Genomic DNA, 27730 nt, shown 5'->3' with positions numbered 1-27730 from the left:
CGCAAGTTTTTCCCCCTCTCTGGCCAGCGACCCTCCGCCCGGAGCTCGCGAGTGAGGGAGGCGTCAGCGCCCCGCGCGCAGCTGCTCCCAAGGCTCCCGCTCCCTCCGGGTGGCCAGGGCGGTGACAGCCAGGTTGTCCCATCTGTTGTCAGTCCCAACAAGCCGCGAGCTGCCACAACACGCCTGGCACAGCCCGGGCACGGAGGTGGTGACCGAGCCGGACAGCGTTCGGTCCCGTCCTCCTGGGGGCTGTGTGGGGACAGAAAGGGTTTCGCTTCTCCGGTCCAGACCGGTTCTGCCCTTAAAAGCAAAGGCTGGCCGTGCCCTGGCTGGGACGGGACGTTCGGCCGGGGCTGTCCTCCCCTCCCGGCGCCGCTGCAGAGCCCTGCTGTCACTGTCACCCGCGGACGGGCGCCGGGGGACAGCTCGGGCTGACGGAAAGGAGCGCGGTGGCTGACAGGTAAACCCCGGTGACACCTTCTGCACCTGCCGCCCTGCCCAAACCGCAGCGGTTTTTCCCTTTAATGGGAAAAGCGGCGGGGGAAACGTGAGGGGTTCCTCAGTTAACTTTTTCTGCCCAAGCAAAAAGTGGGGGCGAGGGACAGTAGAGAAGGGGGGAGGTGACTTTGACAAAAGTATCGCTGGCCAGCAGGTGCTTTTGGGCAAGCCTCCTGCATCTGGAGGAATAATTGAGGGCTGAAAGCTCTTCCTTCCTTGGAGTAGGTATTTCTCTCATTCCAAATCAACGTGAAAGTGAGCTTTTGGAGTTTTCCCTGACAGATTACCAAGGAAGAGTAGAACCCCGGCTTTGGATGGCTTGAAGCAGCTTAAGACATTTCTAAAAATTTTGAGTTGTGTTCTATTATTTCTAAGGATTTAGCGCTTTTTTTAATGGAAGCTAACTGCAGGTTTAGAAATACAAACTGCTTTAGAACATAGTTTCTTCACACTTTTCAGTCTAAAGAAATTAGGATTGGACACTGATGGTCTCTTAAACTTTTTTATTTACTTACCAGAGATTTACTTTGCATGAGTAGTGAGTCTCTTGCAGCTTTTGTCTTTTTCTCCTGTGAAAAATACAGGTTGCTGGAAAATGTCCAACCAAATTTAGAATGTATATACTCAACCCATGTAAGTTGGCACATGATGTTTTCTGTTAACAAGCTATTACTAATCATATATTGTATTTTTAGCATCCTAAATTTTCGAGTGAATGAGTACAGAGAGTAGGAGAATTCCTAGGACATTTGAGCAAATACAGACCTGTGACTGTCATGCTCCTGTTAAATAAGCCTTTAATATCTTGAAATGCTTCTCTTATATTAAGATGAATATTTTTGTATGTTATAAGGAGAATTCATAGAATTCATAGAATTCCACAATTTCTTTTAAAAAATGTTGAAATATAAAGTTCATAGAGACAGAAGGAGTTAAAGACAATTGACTTGCTACCCTTGTCAGCAAGTAGAAGTGAGGTTATGAAGGGATTTTGTTTTGCTGTTATAAAACCTGCTCTTGCTACAAAATTAAATGCAGGCAAGAAGTGTATCTGCTTGCATGTTTTTCTCTGGAAAAAGATAATTACTGTATTTGTGCATGCTGATCAGTTAATTTTGTGTGAGAACAACTAAAGACAATTTATATGTTCAGGTTATTAAAGTAAATAATAAGCATAGAGCTGATAGGAAATTTTATACAATGTATGTTATTTCATGTATCTCATTTTGAAAACAGTCCTTTATGGGGAAAAATTATTTTGAAATTCTAAAGATTGTTTTAATTTAAAGTCTGCCCTTCTCCCCACACCCATATAACATGCTCCAGATGGGTTTGAAATGTTCACACTATCAATAACAGCAACAAAAAGCCAGTCAGGCCTCTTTCACTTGTCAAATTGCAAGGTGAAATCGTTGGGGTTTGTTGCTTTGGGGATTTATTTTTTTTGTCTGTGTGTTTAAGGCAAAGAGAAATTGGGTTCATTCTAATCACAACATCCAAAACCAAATTACAGAGCCTTGAGTGCAGTGGTCTGAAGTGCTTAGGTCCAGCAGAGGACAGGGCAGGGTATTTGCTCAGCATTTGTCACAGGGGACTGGTGACTCTTCCCTGTGGCATGCACACACCTCAGCATCCATCCCTGCTCTGGTGGGATGAAGCCTCATGTGGGTTCAGGGTGGCTCTTAGAAGGGGAAGAAACCCTTTTGGAGGATGTGATGGGCAGCACTGGGTTATCTTCCAGCACTTTGACTCAGTGACCCCGATGTTCCTGCAGAGCTTGGCACCTTCTTGCACCTGCTTGGGCAAGGAAGACCGTGCTGCTCCCACGAGGACTCCCAGGGCCTTCCAGGCCAAAGAAGAGTGGGCGGGATGGCCTCCATCTTCCGGAGTGAGGAGATGAGCCTGAGGCAGCTCTTCCTGCAGGTGGAGGCTGCCTACTGCTGCGTGGCTGAGCTTGGGGAGCTGGGGCTGGTCCAGTTTAGAGATGTGAGTAGTGCCTGGCTGGCATGCTGAGTTGTTGGAGAGGTGCCCCAGGGTGTGCTTGTCCTTCCCTCAAAGCACTTGGGAAAGATGCACCTGTAGGAAGGCCAAAAAGTCCATGGTGAGAGCGGGAATTCCGCAAGGCTGATCTGAAACCCAAACATCATGCCAAGACCCCACCCATCCCTGAGTCCCCACCCAGTGCTCTGCATGCCCTCTGCACAACCTTAGAGCAACCCTTTGCATCATCAGGATGCAGGAAGTGTCTCCATGAAGGCCCCTCTGTGACTCCTGCTGTCACAGCAAGGCCACCAGGTCCCGGGCCATGAGGAAGCCCACGGTGCTGCCCTGCTCTCAGACCCAGTGGTGTTTGCCATCCACACCAAAGGCACTTGTTCTCTGCTAGTGTTAAAAAATGAGCACAGCACTGTGCAGCCTTTAGCCCCAGGCTTGTTTTCCCTCCTGTTTTTAGCTGAATGTGAATGTCAACAGCTTCCAGAGAAAGTTTGTGAATGAAGTGAGAAGGTGTGAATCCTTGGAGAGAATCCTGCGTAAGTAAACGCTTGTCAAATGCAATCGGCTTCCTGCCAACTGGTGGTGTGGGATTTGTTTCTTTAAGTGCTCTCACACTGGGGAGCAGAATTAGTGGCAAAATGGTGATGTTTTCATCTGAGCCCCTGGAAATGTTTTCCATGCGTCAGCTAATTACCACTTCACCCCATATGGGCAATAAATTGTTGCCCTTGTTTTGAAAATGGTTAACTGAACTTAAAACTGTTAATTAGCTTTTATAAAATCACAAGATAAATCTGGGGCTGGGCAGGAGGCTGGTCCAGATAACCTGACTCTTATACCAGCGCACCAGGTGCTGGCACAAAATTCTGGCCAAGGGCTTCAGCCTTGGGATAAGTCCTTAAAACGCAAGCAGCAGAGCTTGTGATTCCCATTGTCCTGTGGATGTGTGTCCTGGGAGCTCTGCACTCTCCCCACTATAACGCTGGTGCCCACTCTGTGCCATGGTGGCAGCACCTGGCCTTGTTGGCCAAGAAGTGGATCCTGAGCTTTCTGCCAAGAAGTGGATCCTGAGCTTTCTGCGTGCCTTACTCACTGCCCCAGATAAAGGGGACCATGGTGGCCACTTATGGGGGGGCTGAGGGCTGAGGCCTGCCCACGTGGGAATGGGCACCGTGACTTCAGAAGAAACAGCACCTCCACTGAGAAAGGAGGCTGAGGGTCTCAATTCCTTGGTGGCTGTGTATTTGCACTGGGATGATGGCACTCATGTATCAGTTAATCTTGTCACAGCTCCACGGGATGCCTTGGTCCTGGCTGAACAACAAGCTGGTGACCAGGATGATGCACCAGGGATGATTCTGTGTTGAGAGTTCTGTGCCCTTTCCTTGCAGGTTTTCTGGAGAATGAGATGGAAGACAATGTTGAAATAGTCAAAGGAGAAAAGTACCCAGAGACACCCCTGCCTCGGGAAATGATTGATATGGAGGTACAGAATTTGGAGTGGACCCAGGAGAGGGAAGGGTTTGTGCACCAGGTTGTCTGTGTAATGTGCTCAGTAGAACCCTCCCTGCAAGGAAGAGCCTGGTGCCTCAGGCTGGCACAACTCTCCCTGCCCAAGGAGGTGCTCCCAAGGTTGCTGCCTCAGCACTTGGGTTGAGGCTGGTCCTGCTGCATGTTCCTAAAGGAGCCCAGTCTTTTTACCATGCCCTGTGAAACATGCCTCTGGTCCCCCATATTAATGAAAAAGTATTTCACAGATTATTTCACTCCTCATCATCCTACAGGAGAGAATAAGAAGGGTTTAGTGTTTTACCAAGAGACCTGATATTAGAACCCACTTCACTGCATAAAAATCCCAGGACTGCCTGTCCTGCTGCGAGTGTGGTTGTGATGCTGGGGCCTGACACAAATACTTGGGCCTCACTTTTGGATGTGCAAGGGATGCTTTATTCTAGCCCAGCTGGTAGTGAAGTTTACTGACAGGGTAATTTTAAAATGCTGCATATGAAGGTGACTAGAAAGGAGAATCAAGCTTTCCAAGGGCTTCAGCTTCACAAGCAATTTGGTTTCCTGGTGTATTCCTGGCCCCAAGTCTTCACCTAATTTTTTGCCTATAGCTAATGAACCTGAACTCATGTAGGTTGCTTTTGTAGTCAGCAAAATGACAACCAGTCTGTCTGGGGTGTGAGATGTCTGTGAGGAACCACAGAGATACCTAGCCAGGCTGAGACACCTAAACCACACTCACACACCTACCTGCCTGTGCTTGGGTCAGGGGCATCAGAACTCCGATGCCAGAAGAGGACAAGACATCCATCAGGGAATGTTTGCAATGGAAAAGCAATGCACTGGCATTGATGAGTATCTTCCTACAAAAAGCGTTTATCAATCTGTTTGCTGAATATTTCTGTATTCTCCCTTGAAAAAAAAAACAAAAACAAAACAAAACTGTTGTTTGAGATTTGGTATCACCTTGGGAAAGAGCCCCTGATCTGCTTCAGAGTTTTTCTGGATGTGCTTGGACCCTAAACAGACAGTGCTGGAGAAACTTGAAGCCGAGCTGCTGGAAGCCAACCAGAACCAGCAAACATTGAAGCAGAACTTCCTTGAACTGACAGAGCTCAAACATCTGCTGAAGAAAACCCAGGATTTCTTCGAGGTGAGAGGCCTCTTTGCTCTTCCAACAGAGATGTGGAAAATTCTTAAAAGTACTTGCATTTTCATTTGGTGGATGTTGCTTTTAGAGGTCTTTATCACAAGCCATGATGAGGTTTGCAAAAACACCTCAGTCACTTTGGAGCCTGCATTGCTCCGTGAGTCAGCGGGGCTCAAAAACTTAGCTCACAAATCTCTTTGAAAATAGCATTCATGCTTTTCCATTGCTAAGATATAGCTTACTTGTATTGGTTTTCCTTTGGTCTTATGTCCATGGAAATCTCCATGGAAAGCTACCTTTGGGGAAAAGTTTTTAAGAGAAAAATGCGAAACTGGTTTTCAAACTGGCAATGCTGAAGAGTGTTTTGTAAAACTAATGTTTTCCAGGCAGAAACCAATCTGCCAGATGATTTCTTTAGTGAAGACACATCTGGACTGCTGGAGCTGAGAAGCACTCCTGCTGCTGCAGCTGCCAAGCTGGGGTGTGTATTGGTGATGGCCTCCAGCTTGGCCAGACTTCCCACCTGTGCTGCATTGCTGTGACACTGGCATAGCTTCCTTCAGCTTCTTAGCAGAGGCTGCTCACCAGCCTCTTCTGCACAGCTGTTTCATGAAGATAAGAGAGTGACTGTCCTCAGAAATTGTCATCAAATCTATGGTCAGGTTATGGGTCAATGGGACAAATGGACTTCTGCTTCCAGGCCACTAATTCCAGTGATCCCTTAGTAGGTATTGACTGAAAATTGCCATCTTAAGGCACCTCACCCGTGACTTCTGGACTCAGGCATCTGGTCCTCATGGATGGATGTCTAACCACAAAAAAAAAGCCATGCTATTGCACTGGGCTGCAGTCTGATGCTTTCTCAGAAAAGGAAAACAGGAGAGTAACAATAAACCAACACTTCAAAATTTCTACCTCCTGCCTCTGCCATTCAGACACTCTCATTTTTGTGACTTCAGGCATCTCTCCATTCTTCCATTTCTAGACAGAATTTTCTCTTCACCTCGCCTGTTGATCTAGGAAAGTTTTTTTTTTTAAATAAAGAACCATAGAATAAAGTCAGTAGATTGAGATAAAAGCCAGGCTTGACAGGGAAGGTTTTCCTAGAAGTGCCTGCAGCAGCAGCAGAGCCCTGGCTACCACAGACTAGCAAACAAGGGCTTGTGAAATCATGTGTGCTACAGGTCCTAAAAGGCATGGAATGGGCTTGTGATTAATTTATCTTGTAACTCTGCTCAGATTCACAGCAGGGGTAATAAAGAGGGAAAGGATGATCCCCTTTGAGCGTTTACTGTGGCGAGCCTGCAGGGGAAACATCTACCTGAGGTACACAGAAATGGACACCCCCATGGAGGACCCTGTGACAGTAGGTACCAACCTGGTTGTGCTTTCCTCTGCCCTGTGTGGATGCTTGTGACCTGCAGACACAAAACTGGGGACCTGGACCGTGCTGCAGCACTGGCTGCCTCTCCAGAGCTCGGTGTCTGAGGGCGGTCTGTAGGGTAAAGATGGGACAGTTTGAGCATGGGGGAAGTTTCTCTGACATTGCTTTCCCCTTTTGCTGCTGTTGAGGTGGTTTCCTGTTCCTGCCTGTCAAGATGCACATGAGGCCTCACAGGCAGCTGTATTACAGGGACCGCCATGGAAGTGGACTGTGGCTGTCTCCACCTGGAATTAGCCATGGAGGGTCAATTCCCCTTGGTGTCTCTGGGATGAACCCCGTGCCCCAGTGGAACTCTGTCCCCTTTGCTCCTTCCCCCATAACCCAGAACTGCTGCCCATGCCTGTTTCCTGAAAGAGCATCTGGGGAAGACACTGCTGATGGGAAACTGGGCATGGGGGATAAAACCAACCAGTGGAGAGGCTGCCAAAAAAAGATTTCCAACTTTTCTGCACTGGACACTGGGTGTGTTATATTCTGCTTGAATTGTGTGTTGCAGAGAGAAGAGGTGAAGAAGAATGTGTTCATTATCTTCTATCAAGGAGAGCAGCTTAAACAAAAAATCAAGAAGATTTGTGATGGGTAAGGCAGGCCTGTGGGCAGTCCGGGCTGGCTGAATTTGGAGCTAGATATCAGATCTCCAGCTGTCAGCTCTGCAACCAACCTCCCTTCCCCTCCTCAGCTCTGCTGCTCCTAATCATGAAAGACATCCATCACCTTGGCACTTGGAACTCGAGATCCTACATTTTCCAAAGTGGCATACAGCTCTTGAGAGCTTCAGCTGCTAGGTTTTGTATTTGGAACATCTAAAAGGGGACTCTTTAAAATATACTCAGCACTCTTCCCCTGAAAATCAGGGTCCCTAACTTGAGGAATGGAAACATGGTAATCCTCAACTTGCTCTCAAGCCTTCCTGCATTTCTTCATAGAAAGATGATGCTGTAGTTTATTCAACCCTTTCCCAAGGCCATTGAGCAATATCTGTGTAATCAGAGACAGAGCCCAGGAGAGAAATGAAAGCTTCATACAACCTGACTTGTTTCCACCCTGTTAAGCATCTTGAAAAGATAATTCAGGTTGGATATTTTGTTACTCTTTCATAATACTGATGACCAATGAGCTTTGTTGCAGTGTAAATCAGATTTGATGAGAGGATCTGTCTGCTGTCACCAAACCCATTTCAGGTATAGCTTCTCAGCCAGGCAAGGCCAGCCAAGAGCCTGCAGGGAGAGGCTGAGCAATTGCTCTTCCCTGACTTCTGCACTCAGGGCAGGTCTTTCCTTACATCCTGCCTTTCATCAGAATAAAAGCAGGTAGAGCTTTCTTCCAGCTGGCATGACTGACTTCAGTCCCAAGAAGTGACAGAACCCTGGGGTCTGTTAGCAATTCCTGCATTGCAAATGGGGCTGTCCAAAGTACCTTCTATGAGCAGTGGAGGGCAATGACCATCCAGAGGGAAATTCAGCCCTCCTGAGGTGGGCATCTGTCTGTGAAGCAGTCATGGACATGAGGGAAGACTCCCAGCTCTCAGTCACTGATTTCTGGTCCTGAAGCTCAGACAGACAGGGAGTTCTGCCATAGCCATTGTGCAGGATCAGACTGCTGCTGCCAGTGGTCTTTGAGTTTTCAGCAAGCCTCGTTCTCTTTCTGGATTACAAATTCCTGCATATAATAGAATCATAGAACAATTTGAGTTGGAAGGAATTTTAAAGATCATTTCATTTCAACTCCCCTGCCATAGGCAGGGACACCTTCCAGTAGACCAGGTTGCTCAAAGCCCCATGCAGCCTGGCCTTGAACACTGCCAAGGATGGGGCATCCCCAACTTCTCTGTGGCACCCTGTGCCAGTGCCTCACCACCCTCACAGTAAAGAGCTTCTTCCTAATATTCAACCTAAGCCTACTCTCAGTTTAAAGCCATTCCCCCCCATGTCCTGTCACTACATGCCCTTGTGAAAGGTCCCTCTCCAGCTTTCTTGTGGGCCTCTTTAGGTACTGGAAGGCTGTGGTAAGGTCTCCATGGAGCCTTTCCTTCTCCAGGCTGAGCAACCCCAATTTTCTCAGCCTTTCCTCATAGCAGAGGTGCTTCATCCCTCTGAGCATCTTCCTGGCCTTCTTTTGGACTTGCTTCATCAGGCCCACACCCCTCTTTTGTCTCATTGTTTTGCCTGCTTTTTAAATGCTGTTCAGACCCCTTCTCCCCTTCTGCATGGGCATTGCTGGTGGGGAATCCTTCCTATTGGATTTTCCCCTGTGCCAAGGACCTTGCAAGTCACCGGGTCATACATTTAGAACTGGCTGGTGTTGCCCACAAAGTGCTGAAAGCTCTTCATTGTGGCATTGTGGATGTCTTTTTTGTTTGTTTGTTTGTTTGTTTTGTTTTTTTTTTTTTTTCCTCTGCAGCATTTAAAATTCCCTGCAGTCAAAAGCTAAAGATTTTTCCTGGGATGAGAGTAAAACAACAAGCAACACAATGCCTGTCAACATAGTCATTGTGATTGACACAAAAATCACCCAAACCATAGGCACAACCTTCTGCAGCTAGGGGTCAGGCAGCGCTAGAAATGTGAGCAGATCCCTACAGGGAGGTTTTGGTGTGAAAGTTTCTAGGAGCTAGTGTTGCAGATGTGTGTGGTGGTTGGTTTGTAGGAAGGAACTTAGACTGGTTTTCTCAGGCCCTTGTAAATGAAGGAAACTACACCTACCAAAGACAAATCCAAGGAACACTCTTTGCAGTGCTAATGAAGTCATCTTTTATGTTCCTTCTTGGTTTCAATTTTTTTGGTTGCTTATATGCCCATCTATATGGATGTTTTCCTGTGTGGCAGATTTCTAAATGTATTAATCCTGATGCTCCTTTTGTGCTCTGTGGTCCATCAGCTATCCCTGGTACCCAGGCCAAGACATCTTAGTCTGGTCCACCTTTAAGGCACCATTGACTATACCTAAAGCAGATGGCAGGGTTGTTCCAGCCCCAGCAGGATATTTCTGCTTAGCACTAAGTCATCATTCATGACAAGTAAATATCCTGCAAAAATCATGGGACTGGTCTGAGCCAGCCTCCTGCAAGGCAGGCTAAGATTTGTTTGCAGAGCTGTGTGCCTCAGGTTACGCTTGTAGTCCCTGCTTGACTCTAATTGGTAACATTAGTCTGCCAATTTCATGAGCATTAAGTCCATGCACAAATTTATTAGTGAAAGGTGTAGAGGGAGCAGGAAGGAGGAAAACGTAAGAATTTTTCTTTTCTTCCTTTTCTTGCGGCTGCCTCAGTACTAATGTGAATACTAAGCTGAGTTTATCAATGTAAGGATTCCCTGCTGAATTCTCCTGGAGCTTTCAGAGATGTCTGTGCCATTAGGGCAAAGCTGATACTCAGTATGCAAAATGGCTGTTAAAAGATCAAAGCAGCACTGCTGCAATAACGTTATTGGGAATGGGGGAACTGTACAGCATGGAGAAATAAGCTTTCAAGTTTGATTAAAAATCCTTATTAAAGATGAACTAAGAGCTGTGAAGAATAAAAAGATGGAAATAATTAGGTAGGGTGAATAACCTTTGGAAACGAATACCAGGTGTTGAGTGAGGAGAAATTCAATTCTGGAAAGGGAAGTTTAGCTGAAGAGCACGTGCAGTCATTACACACAGCTCTGGGCTGATCTCTAGGAAACTGCAGCATGTTTTTTTCAATTTGCAACTGTACTCACTTGTATGTGTGCTGGAACTGATTTTGTGGAGCAGGTGGTGAAATATCCTGTGCTCAGACAAAGCCAGAGTATGATGCTTATCTCTACACAGAGCCTGTACATTTTTGTCTCTTAAGCAGGGATAGACCCCTATGACCCTGTTACATCTTTTAATTCATCTCACTCGCAGAAAGACGGCCCTTCAGCAACCCTTACTCAGCATATCCACGGCAGGATGGTGGAAATGTGTTGCCTTAGGTCAGGGGCAGGAGATCTCTGCTCTGCAAAGAGGAAGGATCTCTTCCTGCAGATCTGATGGATGGGCAGTATCAAAGTGGCTGGGGTGGCACATGCGCTAGATATCACTGAACAAGCCAAGAAGTAAAAAAAAAGGAGGGATGTCTGCTATTTTAGTTACTGCAGCACCTCAGCTCAGTTCAGGCTTGCAGGCAGAGAGCAGCAGCAGTGCACCCTGTGACCTGTAAGGTCCTGGGGGAGACTCCTTGTGCCTGCTGTTGTGCATGAAGAGTACTCTGGGACTTGCTTTGCAGGCAGGACAGGTAGCTGCACACTTCTCAGAGAGACATGCAACTCATTTCTAATTGTCTTTGCTGGGATCGTATCGTGTCCAACACTGCAGTGTGCTGTGCTGGTGGAAGCACCTTTACACCAGAGTGACCTGCAGCTGGGCTAGAGAAGGTCGAGTTCTGTGCTATAGCTGAAGCAGTACCTGCATGGAGCTAAGACTTCCACTCACATTAGAATCCCACATTAGTCCTTCTTGTACCACACTAAACAAACCTACTGAATCTTCCAAACAGAACCTTGGGGGTAAGCTTATAAAAGCTTTCATACTGGTTATCTAGGCTGATGTAACAGACACCACTCTTGGGTGTTTAAAGCCCTTCACCTATCCTTCCCTTGTTCCCAAGGTGCCTAGCCAAACAGGTGGACCAGAAGCATACAGCCATTCTCCTATTTTATCCCTAAAATACCGTCCTTTTGTTTGTTTGCTTGCTTGCTTGTCTGTTTTTACAGGGTTATTTACTCATGCAGCCTGCCCGCACAAAGGGCGTTTGCTTGCAGTGCAGCAGTAGCTCAGCTGATGCCTTCTCCCAGTGCCGGCAGGAGGGTAGTGCAGAGACAGGCACATGGTATTTTTCCAACCTCGGTGCAACAGGGACATCTGTTGGCTACTGCGTTAGTGAGGCTGCCTTTGCCAGGGTGGGTTTTTCTGGAGTTTCAATTCAAGCAGCTTGTGAACAGAAGGGCAGTGTCTACATGTTAGTGCTGACCTCTGTATGACATCAGGCCCTTGTGTCACCTAAGACAAGGAGGGTTTTTCAGCTAGACCAGGTGAAGGGATCCTTATTCTCTTCAAGGGATAAAGGTACCTATTTGCACCTTTCTGTGAGACCAGGTGCAATTCTGTGGTATGTGAGAAGAGTATACTGCTGGGTCAGGAATGAAGTCCAGTTTCCCTGCCTTTGAGCTCAGAAGAGTACAGAGGAAGAAAACTCAGTTGGGTTTTATATAAAATTTGTATAAAATAATGGGTGTTTCTCTACTCTCTCTTACTGAGGCTAGATTTCGTGCAACAGTCTATCCTTGTCCAGAGTCTGCCACCGAGCGCCGAGAAATGCTTGATGGAGTCAACACAAGAATTGAGGATTTAAACACAGTAAGTGGCAGTGGCTTTACTGAGGACTGAACCCCTACAAGTGGGACCTGCCCAGCTATTTGTCCTGTCTGAAACCATGTTGCAGACGGCACAGGTTGTCCTCCTGACACCATATTTCATTATCTCCATCGTTCACTCACGCAGCAGCACTGTGGTGGCCACGTGGAGGTCCCAAGACCGTGAACTATAGTTCTACTCATGGGTGTGACATTCCTTAGGTTTGTGGCACAGAGCTGCCTGCAGGAGATGCCAGGTTGGGAGCACGTGGTGAGATGTGGCCGGTCTGTAAGCAACTGGGTAGGCAGCCAATCCCACAGCTAAGTAACTCCCAGCAGCCCATACAGGGAGAGTTCTTGGTGAGAGCATTGTGCACCTGGTGTTGAGTGATCCTGTGTCCACACCTGCAGACGCTGCTCTCCGGGATACCCCACACATTCATGCAAATAGTCCCTTTCTATCAACCCTCTCCCACCCTCTCCAATTAACTGAGTAGCTCATGCCCCCTGTGATTCCCTATCTTGCGTGTTGCCCTGTGTTGTGCTTACAGGTGATAACACAAACTGAGTCCCACCGCCAACGACTGCTGCATGAGGCAGCAGCCAACTTGTGGTCCTGGGGGATCAAGGTGAAGAAAATCAAGGCCATCTACCACATCCTGAATTGCTGTAACATCGATGTCACCCAGCAGTGTGTCATTGCAGAGATCTGGTTCCCAGTGGCTGATGCTGACCGGATAAAAAGAGCTCTCCATCAAGGAATGGTAAGAGAGCAACAGTTTGGGTCCTTGAAGCTCTCATCCACACTGAATTGTTTATATGTTGAGTTTATGTTCAGACAGGTCTGTTACTGTAATGTGGGGCTCCCTTTTCTAAGTTGAGGTTGTCCCATTGTCGTTTGACCTTTCATCTTTTGACAGAGCTTAAGGTCAGCATTAAATGTTAGCAGGTTTGTGACAGACCCTTGAGCCCGAAGTGCTGGTGTGGGGCCAATTCTTCTATCCACTCTGTGTCTGTCCTTGTCACTGGGTTTGCAGGAACGCAGTGGCTCCACGATTGCCCCCATCCTCACTGCCATACACACCAAGATGGCACCACCCACCTTCAACAGGACCAACAAGTTCACAGCTGGATTTCAGAACATTGTGGATGCATATGGTGTGGGAAACTACAGGGAGATGAACCCAGGTGAGAAATGCTCAGCTACATACATCTGGTTTGCATGAGCCAAAATAAAGCCTTTGAGCTCTCTCGCTATCCTAAAAAATGTACTCGCTGCTGATTGAGAAATCTGAACCATATTGGAACTGTTTGGTGTATAGGCATGGATTTTCTCAGGCAAATTTAGCTGTTGGTCTTCAATTAATGATTGTGATGGAAATTAGGAACTATACAAATACAGGATGGAGAACAAATGGTGAGGTAGCTGTTCTGAGGAAAAGAACTAAGCCCATAAGAGAAATGTAAGTTGAGCTCACTGTGTTGAGGCAAAGAAGGCCAAAAGGACCTGACAAAAGTTTGGAACAATGGTAGAGAATTTCAGACCCCTGAGAATTAATAGAAACCTAGAAATGGGGGCCTATGTGAAAGGACGAGATTAGCTCAGATTGTTGAGGCTGAGCAGGTTGAGAAACATGATAGTAACCTTTAAATACATTTTTGTGTTGCAAAACAGAATGCAGTTGTCTACACATGGTGTTTATTATGGTGAGGCAAGAAGCAAAGGATAAAACTGCAAGGAAGTTACAGGTCATACAATTGAGCATTCTTTGTGATGGTAAAGCTAGTTCTGCACTAGATCTGACTGCCTGGTGTGTAGGGGAGGAATTGAGGAGGCCTTTTAGGGCAGTGCCTGTAAGGAATGACCTGCTGGAGTAGACTGCTTCTTTGATGAGGCCTTTTTGTTTAGAGAGAGCTGAGCTTCTTGACTTTTCCCTCCTGCAGCTCCCTACACTATCATTACTTTCCCCTTCTTGTTTGCGGTGATGTTTGGGGACTGTGGCCACGGCGCTGTCATGCTGGGCTTCGCACTCTGGATGGTCATTAATGAGAAGAGCCTTCTGGCCCAGAAAAGCACTAATGAGGTGAGTACCAGGGGTGCACCCTATCAGCGTAGGGAAAGGCTCATCAGCCCCATTGGATGAAGGGGACATCCAGCCTCCCAAGGGCTGTGTGGAGATTGTTCAAAGATACCTGTGAGGCAGAGGTTTGGCAATTCTTCCTAGTCATACACAGAGGGCCGGGACCCAAAATTTTCTATGAGTAATTGTATATACACAGACTAGTAGAATCATGTCTGCTGTTGGTTGACGCCCACAAACTGATGGACCTGTGAGTACTTTGGTCACTGGCACTGCCTTCTCCCCCTGCAGATCTGGAACACCTTTTTCAGCGGGCGCTACCTGATCCTGCTCATGGGCATATTCTCCATGTACACTGGCTTCATCTACAATGACTGCTTCTCCAAATCATTCAACTTCTTTGGTTCTTCTTGGCATATCATCCCCATGTTTAAAAATAACACTTGGAAGTAAGTGCTAAATGTAGGAAGGAAGTAAAAACACACCAAATGGAGCATGTAGGCTTGGAAAGAGAGACTGCCTGTGTGGGGAAGGGAAAGACTCCCTGCTGTGGATGCAGCCATGAATGAATCAGAGGTTTTGTCTGACACACACAGATGAACTCACTATTGAAATGGAAATGCAGAGTCCCCAGGAACACGCCTGTTTGTTCAGGCACTGATGTGCATAAAAATCTGCAGGTGTCCAGGACTGATGCATAGAGAATTATCAGTGTGAGGGAGGCTGCCATTGTGTGGGGCCCATTTACATGCACACAAGTGAAGGGTAACAGGTCACAGAAAGGCTGGAGTCAGCTACAGATATCCTGTGGTAGTCCTCAGCACACCTCACATAAATATAGTGTGGGCTTCGATGGAGAGATTAAGCTACAAAGGTCATATTTCCCTTTTCTCTTGTAGTAAGGATGTGCTTCTAGAAAATGCAGTGCTGCAGTTGGATCCAGCAGTCCCAGGAGTCTACTCTGGAAATCCATATCCATTTGGAATAGATCCGGTAATTAAATTAAATTGCTCTAAGATAATTTGTATTTCAATCCTGTTTCTGCATATCAGGTACATCAGTAGCTCCCTGCACTCTCTCCTGAAGCTGTGCTTTTCACTTCTTGCTCTTTGTTCTTTACATAGTTGTTGGGGTTTAACCCCAGCCAGCAGCCAAGCCCCACGCAGCCCCTCGCTCACTTCCCCACCAATGGGATCAGGGAGAGAATTGAAAGGGTGAAAGCTGGAAAACTCATGGGTGGAGATATAGAGAGTTTAACAGGGAAAGCAAAAGCTGTGCACACAGATAAAGAATTAAGTCATCTCTACCCTGGGCAGGCAGGAGTTGAGCCATCTCCAGGAGAGCAGGGGCCCATCACATGTGATGGTGACTTGGGAGGACAAACATCATCACGCCAAACATCCCCCCTTCCCCCCTCTTCCCTCCACTTTATACACTGAGCATGATGTCACGGTCTGGAATATTCCTTTGGCCATTTTGGGTCACCTGCTCTGGCTCTGTCTCCTCCCAACCTCCCGTGTCCCCCACCAGTTCCTCACCAGCCTCATGAAAAGCAGCAAGGGCCTTGGCTCTGTGTAACCCTGCTCAGCAGTAACAAAAACATCTCCATACTATCTACCCTGTGTTTACAAATCCAAAATACACCCCCGTATCAGCCACCATGAAGAAAAATGTCTCTAACCCAGGCAAAATCAGGCCATTCCATCCCTTATTCCATACTATTTGCATCGTGCTCAGGTACCACACTATTCAATACAACTTCATTAACCACCACTCACTTCCCCATTCATCAGGCCTTCTGATGCTTTCCTTTAGCAACTAGCAATTGCTAACAGCTCTGCACAGGCAGCAGCAAACTAGTAAGCAGGAAGGAAGTTCAATTTTCCTGGAGAGTGGTCTTGTGCTACAGTTTCTTTTCTACCACACATCTGTTGAACTCTGTTTCCTTACTTGAGTACTTAAGGCATTCCAGAGATAGCTCACCAGTTTGAAGGGAAAATTCCAAATTTCATGCAGTCTATTTGTTGCATGGAATGTGAAATAAACGGCAGTATTATTGAACTTAGCCACATTTTCTTCTCTGTGTCCTATTTCCCTCTTTCTTGTTGTCCTGTCTTTATCATGTATTGAAATGTACTTTTTCACATCAAGCTTTCCTGTTTCAATCTTCATATTAGTCAAATAACTCCCATCCCTGCTGGTTGCACTCTCATTTCAATTGGTCACCCAAAGGAACTCTGTCCTCCCCTGGTTCTCAGAGACATTGACCTTGTCAGTTTTTTATAAACTCAGCTCTAAAGCTCTGCCCAGGACGTGGGAAGTCTGGTTCAGAAAAACACCTTGGAAGCAGCTGAGTTTTCTGCATGATGATGTTTTCAGCATCTCTAATTTAGGTTAACCTAGACTACCTCTTCCAACCTGGTTTCTCCCTGTTCAAGAGTGTAAAAGTCCCGGCTGGGAGGGAAGAATGGCTGAACAAGGGCTGGCAGGGAAGGGGTGAACAGGAAGCACCAGCCCCTGCGTGGCCCTCTCTGAGGAGATTATCTGTGTCATCTGCCCTGAAGTATGGAGGGCTCTTTGCATTTTGCAAGGTCTGCTGGCATGACTGAGGTGTATCTTGGAAAAAAAATTCACCCTGAGATGAAGAAGCTAGGCAGTCTCTTTGGTATCCAGAGAAGAAGCAAAGCATGTCAAACAAACACACAAAAGCTCATGTTTCACCCTCCAAATAATTCTTTCTTCCTCTTTTCTCTTCAGGTACTATATTTAGTGTCTGAAAAGGGTGTCTACTTACTGTCTCTGAGGACAGAAGACTTCAGGGTTTAGGAAGTTTGAGAAGAAAGGAGAAGCAACCCTGAAGCTCTGTAGCATACAAAAGGCAGGACTGAGAAGGGATGTATGTCCTAACATTACTAAAAAGTTAGTGCAGGAGGCAGGCAATAAGCTGATCTCCATGGCCAAAGAGTTGAAAAGAGTTTTGTCTGTTCAAACAAAAAGATTGAAAATGGTCTGTCCTCAGTGCTTCTCTGGTGACGGTGGAATTAATTTTGGTTGCAGCAGGAGGGATTTTCTCATGCCTTTCCACTATTGCTAAAGATGATGGCTCAGCCTAAGGACAGGAAATGCCACAGAAAATGTCTAGGTTCTGCTACCAGCCTCTGCAGCGGTTTCTGCGGGCTGAAGCAAAGTCATAGGATCATTTAAAACTGTTGTTATTTCCTTTGTTAGACAAGTTTAATACTTTATACATTTTAGATTAATACCTTGGCAGAGTGAAAAGTAATAAAAGGAACATCTAGATTTCTGTGCATTGCTACCCTCTTACTAGAACTGGTAGGAGTAAATTGATGGTGCCAAAGCAACAACTTCCACAAACCTTTTATTGATCAAACACCTGAAAATCTTGTTCTTCTCTCTCTCTCCCTGTTCCTTTACCCAAAGATCTGGAATGTTGCATCGAACAAGCTGACTTTCCTGAACTCCTACAAAATGAAGATGTCGGTTGTCATAGGGATTGTGCACATGATTTTTGGGGTGGTACTCAGTCTCTTCAACCACATGTAAGTTCATTTCAGCAAGCCTGTTGCTGCAGCAGCACGCAAGTCCTCATCACTAAACTGGTGTCCTTCATTGAGAGAAAGTCATATTTTGGAGTGATGATTTGAACTTTGACCTTTCCCTGGTATGAGTAGAAATGTCCCATACACTGGCTGACTCACACAATGGTTGATGTACAGTGCTAAGTCCAAAGGACAGCCATAACATTGCAGGAATTTTCTTCAAAAAACTCTCTTTTTAACTTACTTTTTCATGTTCTCAATTCTGCAAAAATATTGAAGCACACTAAATTAAAAAGATGTAGCACCTCCCACTATTGACAACTTTTCTCTTGAAAGACAAGCTCTTTTGGCCTAAACCAAAACACATTGAAATCTTGCAGAGCGTGTGCATTTCGCCTAGCTTAGCAGCTCTTGGTCAGGATTTGTGGGTGTACTCGTCTATATCTCTGCCTCTATGTTTTGCCACAACAAATAAAAAATGGTGATAGAGTGCAGAGGCTGATACTATTGTGTTGAGAGACTCTCCAAAGCTGCAATGTATGTAGTGACCTTCAAGGACAGAAATTGTTATATACCTTTCTTGGCATATAATAATTATATATAATTATATACCTTTATATTATATAAAAAGTTATAATTATATTATATAAACTATATATTTTTATATATTATTTTTATTATATATAATTTATATATATATATAATATTTATAATATATAATTATATACCTTTCTTGGCATATAATGCTCAACTTTGTGAATAAGACTTTTTTTGAAAATTGTCTTTTATTTCAGTGTAATAATCTTTTGAGGTACTGAGATAGTGGTAGGTCAAGTACAAAAACCTGAAGATAATCCGTATAACAGAGCTTTTGTATTTAAACAATGGCTTTCACTGATAAAGCCTGTAATGATGGACTTCTTTCTTGGCTAATGATAGTTGTAAATTTGTTAGGTTATTTTCCAAAAACTAAATACTACTGGACTTGGGTGCAAAATTGTATTAATATCTAGTGTACTAACCCTAATTTTCTTTCCTGATTCTTTCCAGCTACTTCAGGAAGTACATAAACATTATTCTTCAGTTCATTCCAGAGATGATTTTTATTATCTCTCTTTTTGGCTATCTGGTCTTCATGATTATTTTCAAATGGTGTCATTTTGATGTCCATTCATCCCAGAGTGCACCAAGTATCCTCATCCACTTTATCAACATGTTTCTGTTCAACTATAGTGACAGTTCAAATGCACCATTGTATCTGCATCAGGTATGGATCAAGCAGCCTGAATCCACTGTAGTTTTGTATTTGCAGTAGGTGTTGTGGAGAGTGGGCATAAAGATACAGGCTCAGAAGCTCAATCACAAGTGTCAGTCACAAAAGTAAAGTTTATTCTTCTGGTATTTGTGTTAGTCTTGTCAACAGGGAGGGGAGAGCAGCTATCAATCAGTGATGCAGAGGAAATCTCTTTCCTGGTGTCATTCTGACAAGAATAATGATACAGTGGAAGATAGTGTTGGGAAAAAAAAAAAAAAATCAAAGTGTGACTAGAGATACAAAGCTGCATATTGCAGGCATGCTGTCCTGCAGTCTGGTCACAATGCTAGAGAAATCTTCCTTTCTTCCTATAAGATAAGTTCCTATTTCATCTTTGGAAGGCTTTAATACTTGACATTTTCACCTCAAAAGTATAAGTAGCTAGAGGATTTTCTGGCAGCATTTTGTCAGAAATAACTCCTCTTGGGAGTTCACTTAGAAAAAAAAAGGCAAGCAAAAAAATCTCCTAGGAGAAAACTTTTTTAAAAGTCATCTCTATTTATGTTCTCAGAGCATGGATTTTTTTTTTTTCTTTGATTGATTTTACATCAGCAGCACCAATGATGAATCTGCAATCAAGTGCTGCATCCAGCCACATGTGTGCACCCACATCTATACAGTTGCACACTGGGCACTCCAACATGAGCTCAATTTTAGAAACAGCTGGTTGTCAGAGAGTAGAGAGCCCTGATCAGATCCAAGAAACTGTGTTAAGGATTCAGGGGAGTTTGGAAAAACACAGTCCTCCCAGCCTTTAAAAAGTCTTTAGATAACATTGTGCTTTATTACAGCCCAAAGCTTTCCCAAGGTGGCAATTTTTTTCTTATATTCCTGTCCCCCTGCCCCACCAGGGACAGAATGTGCCATCTGCCTGGGTAGTCTGAATGAAAATATTGTATAAGCCCAATCATAAGGTGATCGGACATCTGAGCCAGCTTTAAAAAACTGCAGATGTTGTGGTTTACGGTTTTCTTTTTTTGTTTTGATGTTGCTGTTTTCTGAAAGTACCAACAGTTTTGTCAGGACAGTAACAGGGGTGCCATGCTGCAATGTAAGAACACCTTATATTGTGGGGACAATCTGTTCTCAAACCCAAGCTATGGGAATTCAATTCCTTCTGAAATTGCAGATGTGGAGTAAATCCAGGGCAAGACTTGAATGACTTGGCTCTTACAGCAGCCTTTCTACAGTGATCAAAGCGAGGCAGCCTGAGTGACTCACACAGAGTTAGAACATTCACTTGGGACACTGAGTAGCCAGGTTCAAGGCAGTAGCATGAGATTTTGGTAAATTAACCCTTTTCAGCATGAAAGAGTTTCCAGGTCTCCAACCATCTCTAGCTGAATGTGCTTTCTGGAACCTTAAGCACTATACATTTATTTTCTTATTCTCGCAAGCAGAGGATACACAGCCAAATACAACAAATAGAACAGGGAGTTGAGTTGTATTTGTTGTGTTAAAAAAAAATTACCATTATATAGACTCAGGTTTCTAACCATAAACATAGTCGGCTAAATGAAGTAAAGCAACTTTTTGCTCTTGTTGTTTTGTCTTTTAGAAAGAAGTTCAGAGTTTCTTAGTCATATTTGCTCTGATTGCTGTTCCCTGGATGCTCCTAATTAAACCTTTCATCCTCAGAGCCAACCACCAGAAAGCGCAGCACATGGTAAGGGATGTGGATCAGCTGGGGGGGATTCGTTACTGCAAAGACAAAGCTGGGGAGACAGACCCCAAAAACTATTTGCAGTGATGTAATTCTACATTTCTCTGACCTCAGGCTTTCTCTGACAATTTCAAAGTGTGCTTTATGCCATATATGCCCAGGACATGTGTGTGGACATGTCTGAACGAACTAAACTAGAATCAGAGAATGGCTAAATTTGGAAGGGATCACTGGAGGTCATCTGGTCCAAACTTCCTGCTGAAACAGGGTTCCCTAGGGCTCATTATTTAAGTTTGTGTCCAGACAGCTTTTGAATATCTCCAGTGAAGGAAACGTTTCCCTGGAAGCAGGAACTTTGTGGCAAGGACATACCCTATTTGTTAAGCTGACACCAAGCTCTTTCACCTGTTGTCCAAAAACAAAGATTCAGAAAGATTGAAGTGCTGGTAAAGGAAAGACAAGGAAAAGACCTCAGTTGTCAGTCCAAAATCTCCACTTACCATTTGCTCTCTGTAGAAATGGGGCATCTGTGAAAGTCCTGGCTGTGGAGAGAGCAACAGTGCTTGAAGGAGAGGTTTGATTTAAAAGCTGTTGCCTGCTTTCTGGTAGTTCTTTCTTCCTTAAGTGATTGCCTTCACATTAACAGAGCCCTCCTTCCCATGGGCTCTGTGGTTTGCCCACAGCTTCTCACCACACAGCTGCGGCAGCTGCAGTTTCCCAGCTGATCATTAATTCTCTCCATTACTGCACTAACAGGAGTTTACTTGTCAGTCAAGATTTACTTCTCTTTATAGTTGGAGTTAGTGGCTGGAGTACCATTTATAGGGCGCAGATGTTTCCATTTGAAGAAAGATGCTGGTTTTGCTGCTTGACCTTTTCCAACCCAGTCACTTCTGACCTATAATTGAAAGCCAGGTCCCTGGGAGACCTTTTCAGCCCTGCCTCTGCACTGTAATTTCTTATTTTGTCATTCTTCTGGGATTTGGATGAAGGCTTGACATGGCTGACTCCATCTCCTGCTTTTATCCCAGGAACATCTGACATGTTTTACCCACCTCCTATTGTGCCCCCATATTTCTATTCCTAATTTTCATATGTTAGCTGTCTGATCACATCCTACATTCCCCTAGATTTATATGTTTGCAGCAGAGTCTGTTTTCTATGCTGACATTCAGGTAAAGCAAAGATAAAACGGGTGTGACAATCATTACTGCTGCACTAGGAAACAATATGTTGTCAGGAGACCTTTCCCATGAAACCTGCTGGAGGCTATAAAGGGTGACAAGGCAGAACCTGACAGAAACCATGAGGTCTCTATTTGGTTATGCTGTATAATAGGACTGTTAGATCAGGTTGTTCAGGCCTCTAGAAAAGTCCTGTAAATAATAATTGTAGAGAAGTTGCCACAAGGTTTTTGCCAATTCAAAGCGAATCATGAGCTTTGAATTTTATTTCTGCCTGTATCAAAGAACTGTGTGACCTTCATCAAGTTATACGATACTTTCAGGCTTTGCTGCTCTTTCACTTGACACTGATTCCTTTGATTTGCACCCATCTAATTGGGATCATCAGTTTTCTCATTTGCTAAAAGTGATGGGTCTTCTCATGGTGGGATCAAAGAGTACATTGTGACACTAGAAACTAGCTGCAATATAGTTGGAATCACTGGAAAATGCTCTAGGATGGAAAACATTTAAGTATTATTAGCCATTTGGTGGGAATATTCAATTTCTGTTGTCCTTGATGACTATTGTTGCAACTCTCTTCGTGCTCATGCTATAATCCTTCATGTGTTACCCATCATGAGGTTATTGAGGAAGTTCTGTGCCATGGACTTCTTCATTTTGGTATCAGCCAAACATACTGCATTTTGTTTCTGAAAGATCCGTTCTCAAGCCATCTCAGGAGGTGAAAATGAGGTAGACGTCCCAGAGACCAATCACTCCAAGAAAGCTTCCCAGGGAGACCACAGCGGTGGCCATGAAGGACACGAGGGTGACGAAGAAGAGGTAAGAAAATTTGGACAGAAAATTGTTCAGACAAACACAGTAGTAGAAGACACAAAGTCAAGCAGAAGACTTTTGCAGTGTTGCCAGCCCTTCATTCTAACAAGATATCAACACATACTGTTGTAACAGTTTGTGTTTTCAAACAGAATAGGGTTTGAACTTTCATTGAATTAATTCCTTTAAATTTTTCCTTTGGTTTTGCCTGATGGTGGCATGCATTCTTGCAAACCTCAAGCTTTTACAAACCTCAAGGTTTTGTTTCCTCAGGGGTGGTTGTTCGCTACCACATTGCACCCAGAGAAGGTCAACTCTTTCCCAAGAGTCAGTGAGCTTTCCTTCCTCTAAATTGCAAAGAAGCATTTAAAGCTGGCAGCCAGAATTGTTGACTAGGGAGAGAATCCTTCTTTTGGCAGATATTGTCAAGAGCTTCTACAGTAGGAAGCAACACAGGAAAAGGTGACAAAAATATTTGTAGCAGTTGGGAGTATCAACAATATTGAGTGTGGATATGGCTGGCTGTTCCCAGTCACAGGGAATCTTCACAGATTTGCTTATTCATTATTATGAGATACAGTTATTCAGTGATATCTCCCAAAATGTGTATGCCCATAGGCAGATAGTCTGAAAGCCCCTATTTCACATGAGAATTTCTGTCTCTATAAGGAATATCAGAGACTGGCAGCAACTGGATTGACATTTAAGGATTTGAAATTGTGAGAGTGGAATGCGATCTGTTCCCCAAACATTTGGTTTTCACTGGAATTGTATTTCTCCAGCAAAAATGTATGGGAAGATCATACAGAACCGACACTTTTCAGAGCACTTTTTCTCTTTTCCTGGGAAATACCTTTGTGTTGCTCAGGGTGTAGCAAGAAAAGGAGTAAGAAGAGCCTTTGGTGGAGTGTTGCTCTGCTAACCAGAATACCCTGAAGTGAGAACTAATAAAACTTTTTGGTTTTATATGTTGTTTCAGTTCAATTTTGGAGACATATTTGTCCACCAAGCTATCCACACCATTGAATACTGCCTTGGCTGCATCTCCAACACAGCCTCCTACCTGCGACTCTGGGCGCTGAGCTTGGCCCATGCACGTGAGTGATTGTCCCCCTTTATTCTCCTCACCATGGTGGTCATGGCTTCTGCTGGTGTTTGACTATTACTGCAAATTTCTTCATGAAATCCAAGTTTCTCCTTGTGGACATTTATGCGTCAGGATGTTTTGCTTCTGGTTAGATCACTCCAAGTGTTTCATGGTGGGCGTCTCAGTTTTCAGAGGTGATCCCTGCCAGCTCTGACTGCATTCACTGGCTGGGGCCCCTTTCCTGCACTGCTCTTTAGCCACCTCTCTGGAACAGTCCTCATGGTGTGTGGAACTGCTGGGAGGGGCAGTCCACTTGTGTAGTCCAATCCATGGAGGTGAAGGCAGCATGGGAGCCATAGCTGTTTTTCCCAAGAAGCACTTGCTGTAGCCTTAGGGTATGCAGATGAATGCCAAAATTACTTGAAACAGTAATTTTGATTCTGTTCAGCAAACAAGAAAGAAAACGTCTAGCTCAAGAGCTTCTGGAATTTGTCATTTTCAATGGGATTTTACCCAGAAACATTGAGTGGAACATCACATTCCATGAGAAATGTACAGCATTTCAATGTCTTTTGTCTTGATTTGTGATAAAAACAGATGCTCAAATACTAGAAATTGCCTCAGGCTGGAACTTAGATTTTCAATGTTTCTAATTTTTCTAAAATGCTTGTTATAAATATTGCTGTAATGCCTCTGGCTAGGAGTTGCACCTGCCCTAAAAATTGTGCACACAAAAAAAGGAGAACAGAAAGGGGTGGGGGGCAAGGAGGGGGTCTGTGGTGTGGCGTGCCATGGATTGACAGGGGTGAGCTGTACTTCTTGGCACAGAAATGAGCTTAGTAAGAGTGGAGTGGAAGCTGATACACATTAGCTTTACATGGAGAACAGATACCCTAACAAAATAAAGCAACTAAAAAGCTTAGCTAAGGGCATACGTATTCTACAAACTGGGCAAAATGGGTGAGCTGGCAGACTGCATGCTGCGTCAGTCCGTAGCTGCTGCTCAGCACTGTTTTCCTTATTTCTTTCTGCAGAGCTGTCAGAGGTCCTTTGGACCATGGTGATGCACAATGGGCTCAGCAGCGGTGGCTGGGCAGGCCTCATCGCCATCTTCATCATCTTTGCGGCATTCGCGGTGCTGACGGTGGCCATCCTGCTGGTCATGGAGGGGCTCTCGGCCTTCCTGCACGCCTTGCGTCTGCACTGGTACGGGGAGTGGTCCTCTGGAGCTTTTCCCAGATCAGGCTTTGGCAGGGAACAGGCCATGGGAACAGCTGGGCACAGTGTTAGACATGCTGTGCCAGTGCTTGGGACCATTAGTTGTCTTTGGCAAATGAAGCAAGGGAGACTCTTCCAAAGGGAGCTCAGAGATCCCTGCTCTCACCTGTTTCCCAGAGCAACCTTCCCAGTGTCCTCCTGCTCCCGTGGTGGTTGTCAGCATGTGAGGCAAATGGCAACCTGCAGTTCTGTCCTGGTAAACATGCAGAGCCACTGAGGCCTCTTTGACCTGCACGACAAGGCCCGAAGGCAGCACAGCCACACCACTGGCTGCGTATCCCACCCAAGGATCTAAACAGACTGCTGCCAAGGGTATCAAGAGTTCAGCTGGGAGTGCAAAACCTGATGAAAACCTGGGTCCATGCTTGTGTCATCAGCCCAAGCTGAGCTTCAGGCTGCTTAGGCTTTGTGGCAAACCAGCTCCAAGTTAGCCCCTGTCGGCCTTAACTGATCATCAGTGCAGGCAAGGACAGCAGTGGGGACCCACCATCAGCAAGTGAGAAAGATCAAGGTGACAAAATACCCTTCGCTGTCACCGTAACTCAGCATCCTACCTGAGCCCCAAGCTGTGGCCTTTTTCACCAAGTAATGTCCTAGCACAAATCATAAACACTGCCAAAACATGGTGCAGGTGCTTGTCACTGTGCAGAGAAGAGGAGGTGTCTGTCTCCTTCCAGTGTGCAACCAGCAAGTGGTTATCCCAGCTCTCAGAGCTTCTAGAAGCAGGTTACCCAGGCAAGGTTCTGCTCATTGGCCTCGTGATGAGCATTTCCAGTCTGGTGTGATAGAAAGTCAGAGCTGATGTGTGCCACGTTGCTCCCTGGGCTGCCTGTGTCTCATTGCTGGTGCCATAAAGGGCCTACATTTGCAGTTTAGAGTCCAATATCTTGTGGCCTCCCTTTTCCCATGAGTGCCGTATTTCAGCCTCTTGGCTGGCTGTAGGGCCTGCCTAAAGGCAACACTGATGCCTCCCTCTGCTCCTCCCTAGGGTGGAATTTCAGAACAAATTCTACGTGGGAGCTGGGTACAAATTTTCTCCGTTCTCCTTCAATCACATCATCAATGGCACTGCAGAAGAGTAAAACCAATGCATCACTGCTTCCCTCCTCAGACCAGCCTCTGTTTCCTTATGGCTCACCCACAGAGTTGGACACATGGGATGAAAGAGAATGGGGCATGGCCCTTGAAAGAAGAGCTGTACATGAATATGTTCTAGCTACATTCCATTATACTCCTGTATCAGCTAAGAGATGACCTGTATCAGCTGGTCTGGCTGGACCCTTGGCTGAGACTCCACTGATGTCTGCAAGTACCTGGTCCTCAGCATTTGATGGGGTCAGCTGCCTACTGCTTGGTTGAAAAGAAGAGATGCAGCTTTGGAATTAAATTGGTTATTAACAATCGACTCACATGCATTCTGCTCCATTTGCTGCCTTGTCGTTGCGGTATATTTCTTTCCAAGGAAAATATGTTTTGTTTGTGGAAGATCATATGACATAATTAAGTCCCTTATAAGATTTCAGCCCTTCATTTAGCACACAATGCAAACCATCTCAAAGACAGATCGTATTGCAGACTTGCAATTTTCTTCGTGCTTTACTAGAATAACCCCCTTTTTATCTGATTTGCTCCAGGGCTTGAGAGCACTGGATTATAGAAATGTACACATGTCATCACTTAACAAAAGTGTTAGTTTTGAGCTATGTAAACAAAAGTTGCCACATTGGCAGCCATTTCATTTATCTCGATTGACTTGTTTGTCACTGGAGACTCAAGATGTGCTGTATTTTTCAAGATGGGTTGTTAAAGCAAATTGTACAAAAATGCGAATATCTAATGAACAGAAAGAAAAGTGGAAGCAAAACAGTTGGCGTGAATTTGAAGTACTGATGTACTGTGATCTGAAATATTCATGAATTACTAATCCTTCAAACTGAATACTGTTAATCATAACAGGCTATGTTTTTCTAACTCTGAACTATGTAAAGAAAACCAAATACACCAAGGTATTTGGAGTGGACAGTGCTCCCTTGCAAGGGGTGTGACCGAACAAGCCCATATTTTCAAAACACACTGCCTTGATATCCAGCTCCACCAAAAAACCCACATGGGAGTGTTTCCAGCAAGACACACAGTGTTATACTTATCACTGGTTATGTTTCTGCAGTAGTCAGGCTTGAGAGTAATCTCCAGCTACAGTGACAGGGGAGAAAATACAGTCCCAAGCCAAGCAGTAGTCCTAATTTTTTCCTTGGAGCCTCAAGAAGCCATATTAATATTTTGAACAGCTTGGGCTTGGAGCAGCAACTGGAGCTGAGAAGAGGTGGGCACAGGTGTGTGTCCATGACCCATGTGTGGTCCCAGGTCACCAGTTCTTTGGGCATAAGTAACCTATGGTACAGGAAAAAGCTACACAGACATGACAGCAGATGGTGTCACAGTTGCTCAGAATATGCACATCACCTTTGTTTCTTCCTTCCAGCTTGTTTTGTCTATTCCTACTCAGGAGAAAAGCTGTCTTGCAGAAAGAATGGCCAAAGTAGTTTGATGCATTATCAAACGCAGAGAAAAGAATTTGCTTTGTGAAACAGTGGGTGAATTTTCTGCACAAGCACATATTCTATCTTAATTGCAGCCTTCCATGTGATTGCAATGTAACTGAGAAGATGATTACCAGAAACAGATTATCTGTTCCTTTCAGAGTTTCTTGGTGTTTTGCTCTTTGTCTAAGGCTTACATTTTAACCAAGAAAAACAAGTTATCTTGTGAAAACCTCAGGTGACAAGATGGTCT

At 44.9% G+C, this 27730-nt stretch overlaps 1 protein-coding gene across 2 annotated transcripts; it reads left to right on the top strand.

Annotated features, from left to right (window-relative positions):
• On the top strand, window positions 1-27635 carry ATP6V0A4 (ATPase H+ transporting V0 subunit a4). 2 transcript variants are annotated; one of them, XM_038154943.1, is made up of 22 exons: window positions 1-460; window positions 1083-1131; window positions 2273-2484; window positions 2951-3029; window positions 3885-3979; window positions 5027-5152; window positions 5536-5630; window positions 6389-6515; window positions 7090-7172; window positions 11861-11954; window positions 12502-12714; window positions 12988-13138; window positions 13895-14034; window positions 14323-14480; window positions 14931-15024; window positions 17473-17591; window positions 18642-18858; window positions 20465-20572; window positions 22453-22578; window positions 23552-23669; window positions 24694-24865; window positions 25926-27635. In XM_038154943.1, the coding sequence occupies exons 3-22, from the start codon at window positions 2368-2370 to the stop codon at window positions 26017-26019; spliced, it is 2526 nt and encodes an 841-aa protein (XP_038010871.1). In that variant the 5' UTR covers window positions 1-460; window positions 1083-1131; window positions 2273-2367; the 3' UTR covers window positions 26020-27635. The 2 variants fall into 2 exon arrangements, with proteins under 2 accessions (XP_038010871.1, XP_038010870.1); XM_038154942.1 differs by lacking the exon at window positions 1083-1131 and having other exon boundaries at window positions 2-460.
• The last annotated feature ends 95 nt before the right edge of the window (window positions 27636-27730 follow it).

The sequence above is a fragment of the Motacilla alba genome, chromosome 1A (assembly GCF_015832195.1).
Source record: "Motacilla alba alba isolate MOTALB_02 chromosome 1A, Motacilla_alba_V1.0_pri, whole genome shotgun sequence".
In the NCBI taxonomy this organism is placed as follows: domain Eukaryota; kingdom Metazoa; phylum Chordata; class Aves; order Passeriformes; family Motacillidae; genus Motacilla; species Motacilla alba.
This window is presented reverse-complemented; position numbering and strand designations above follow the sequence as displayed.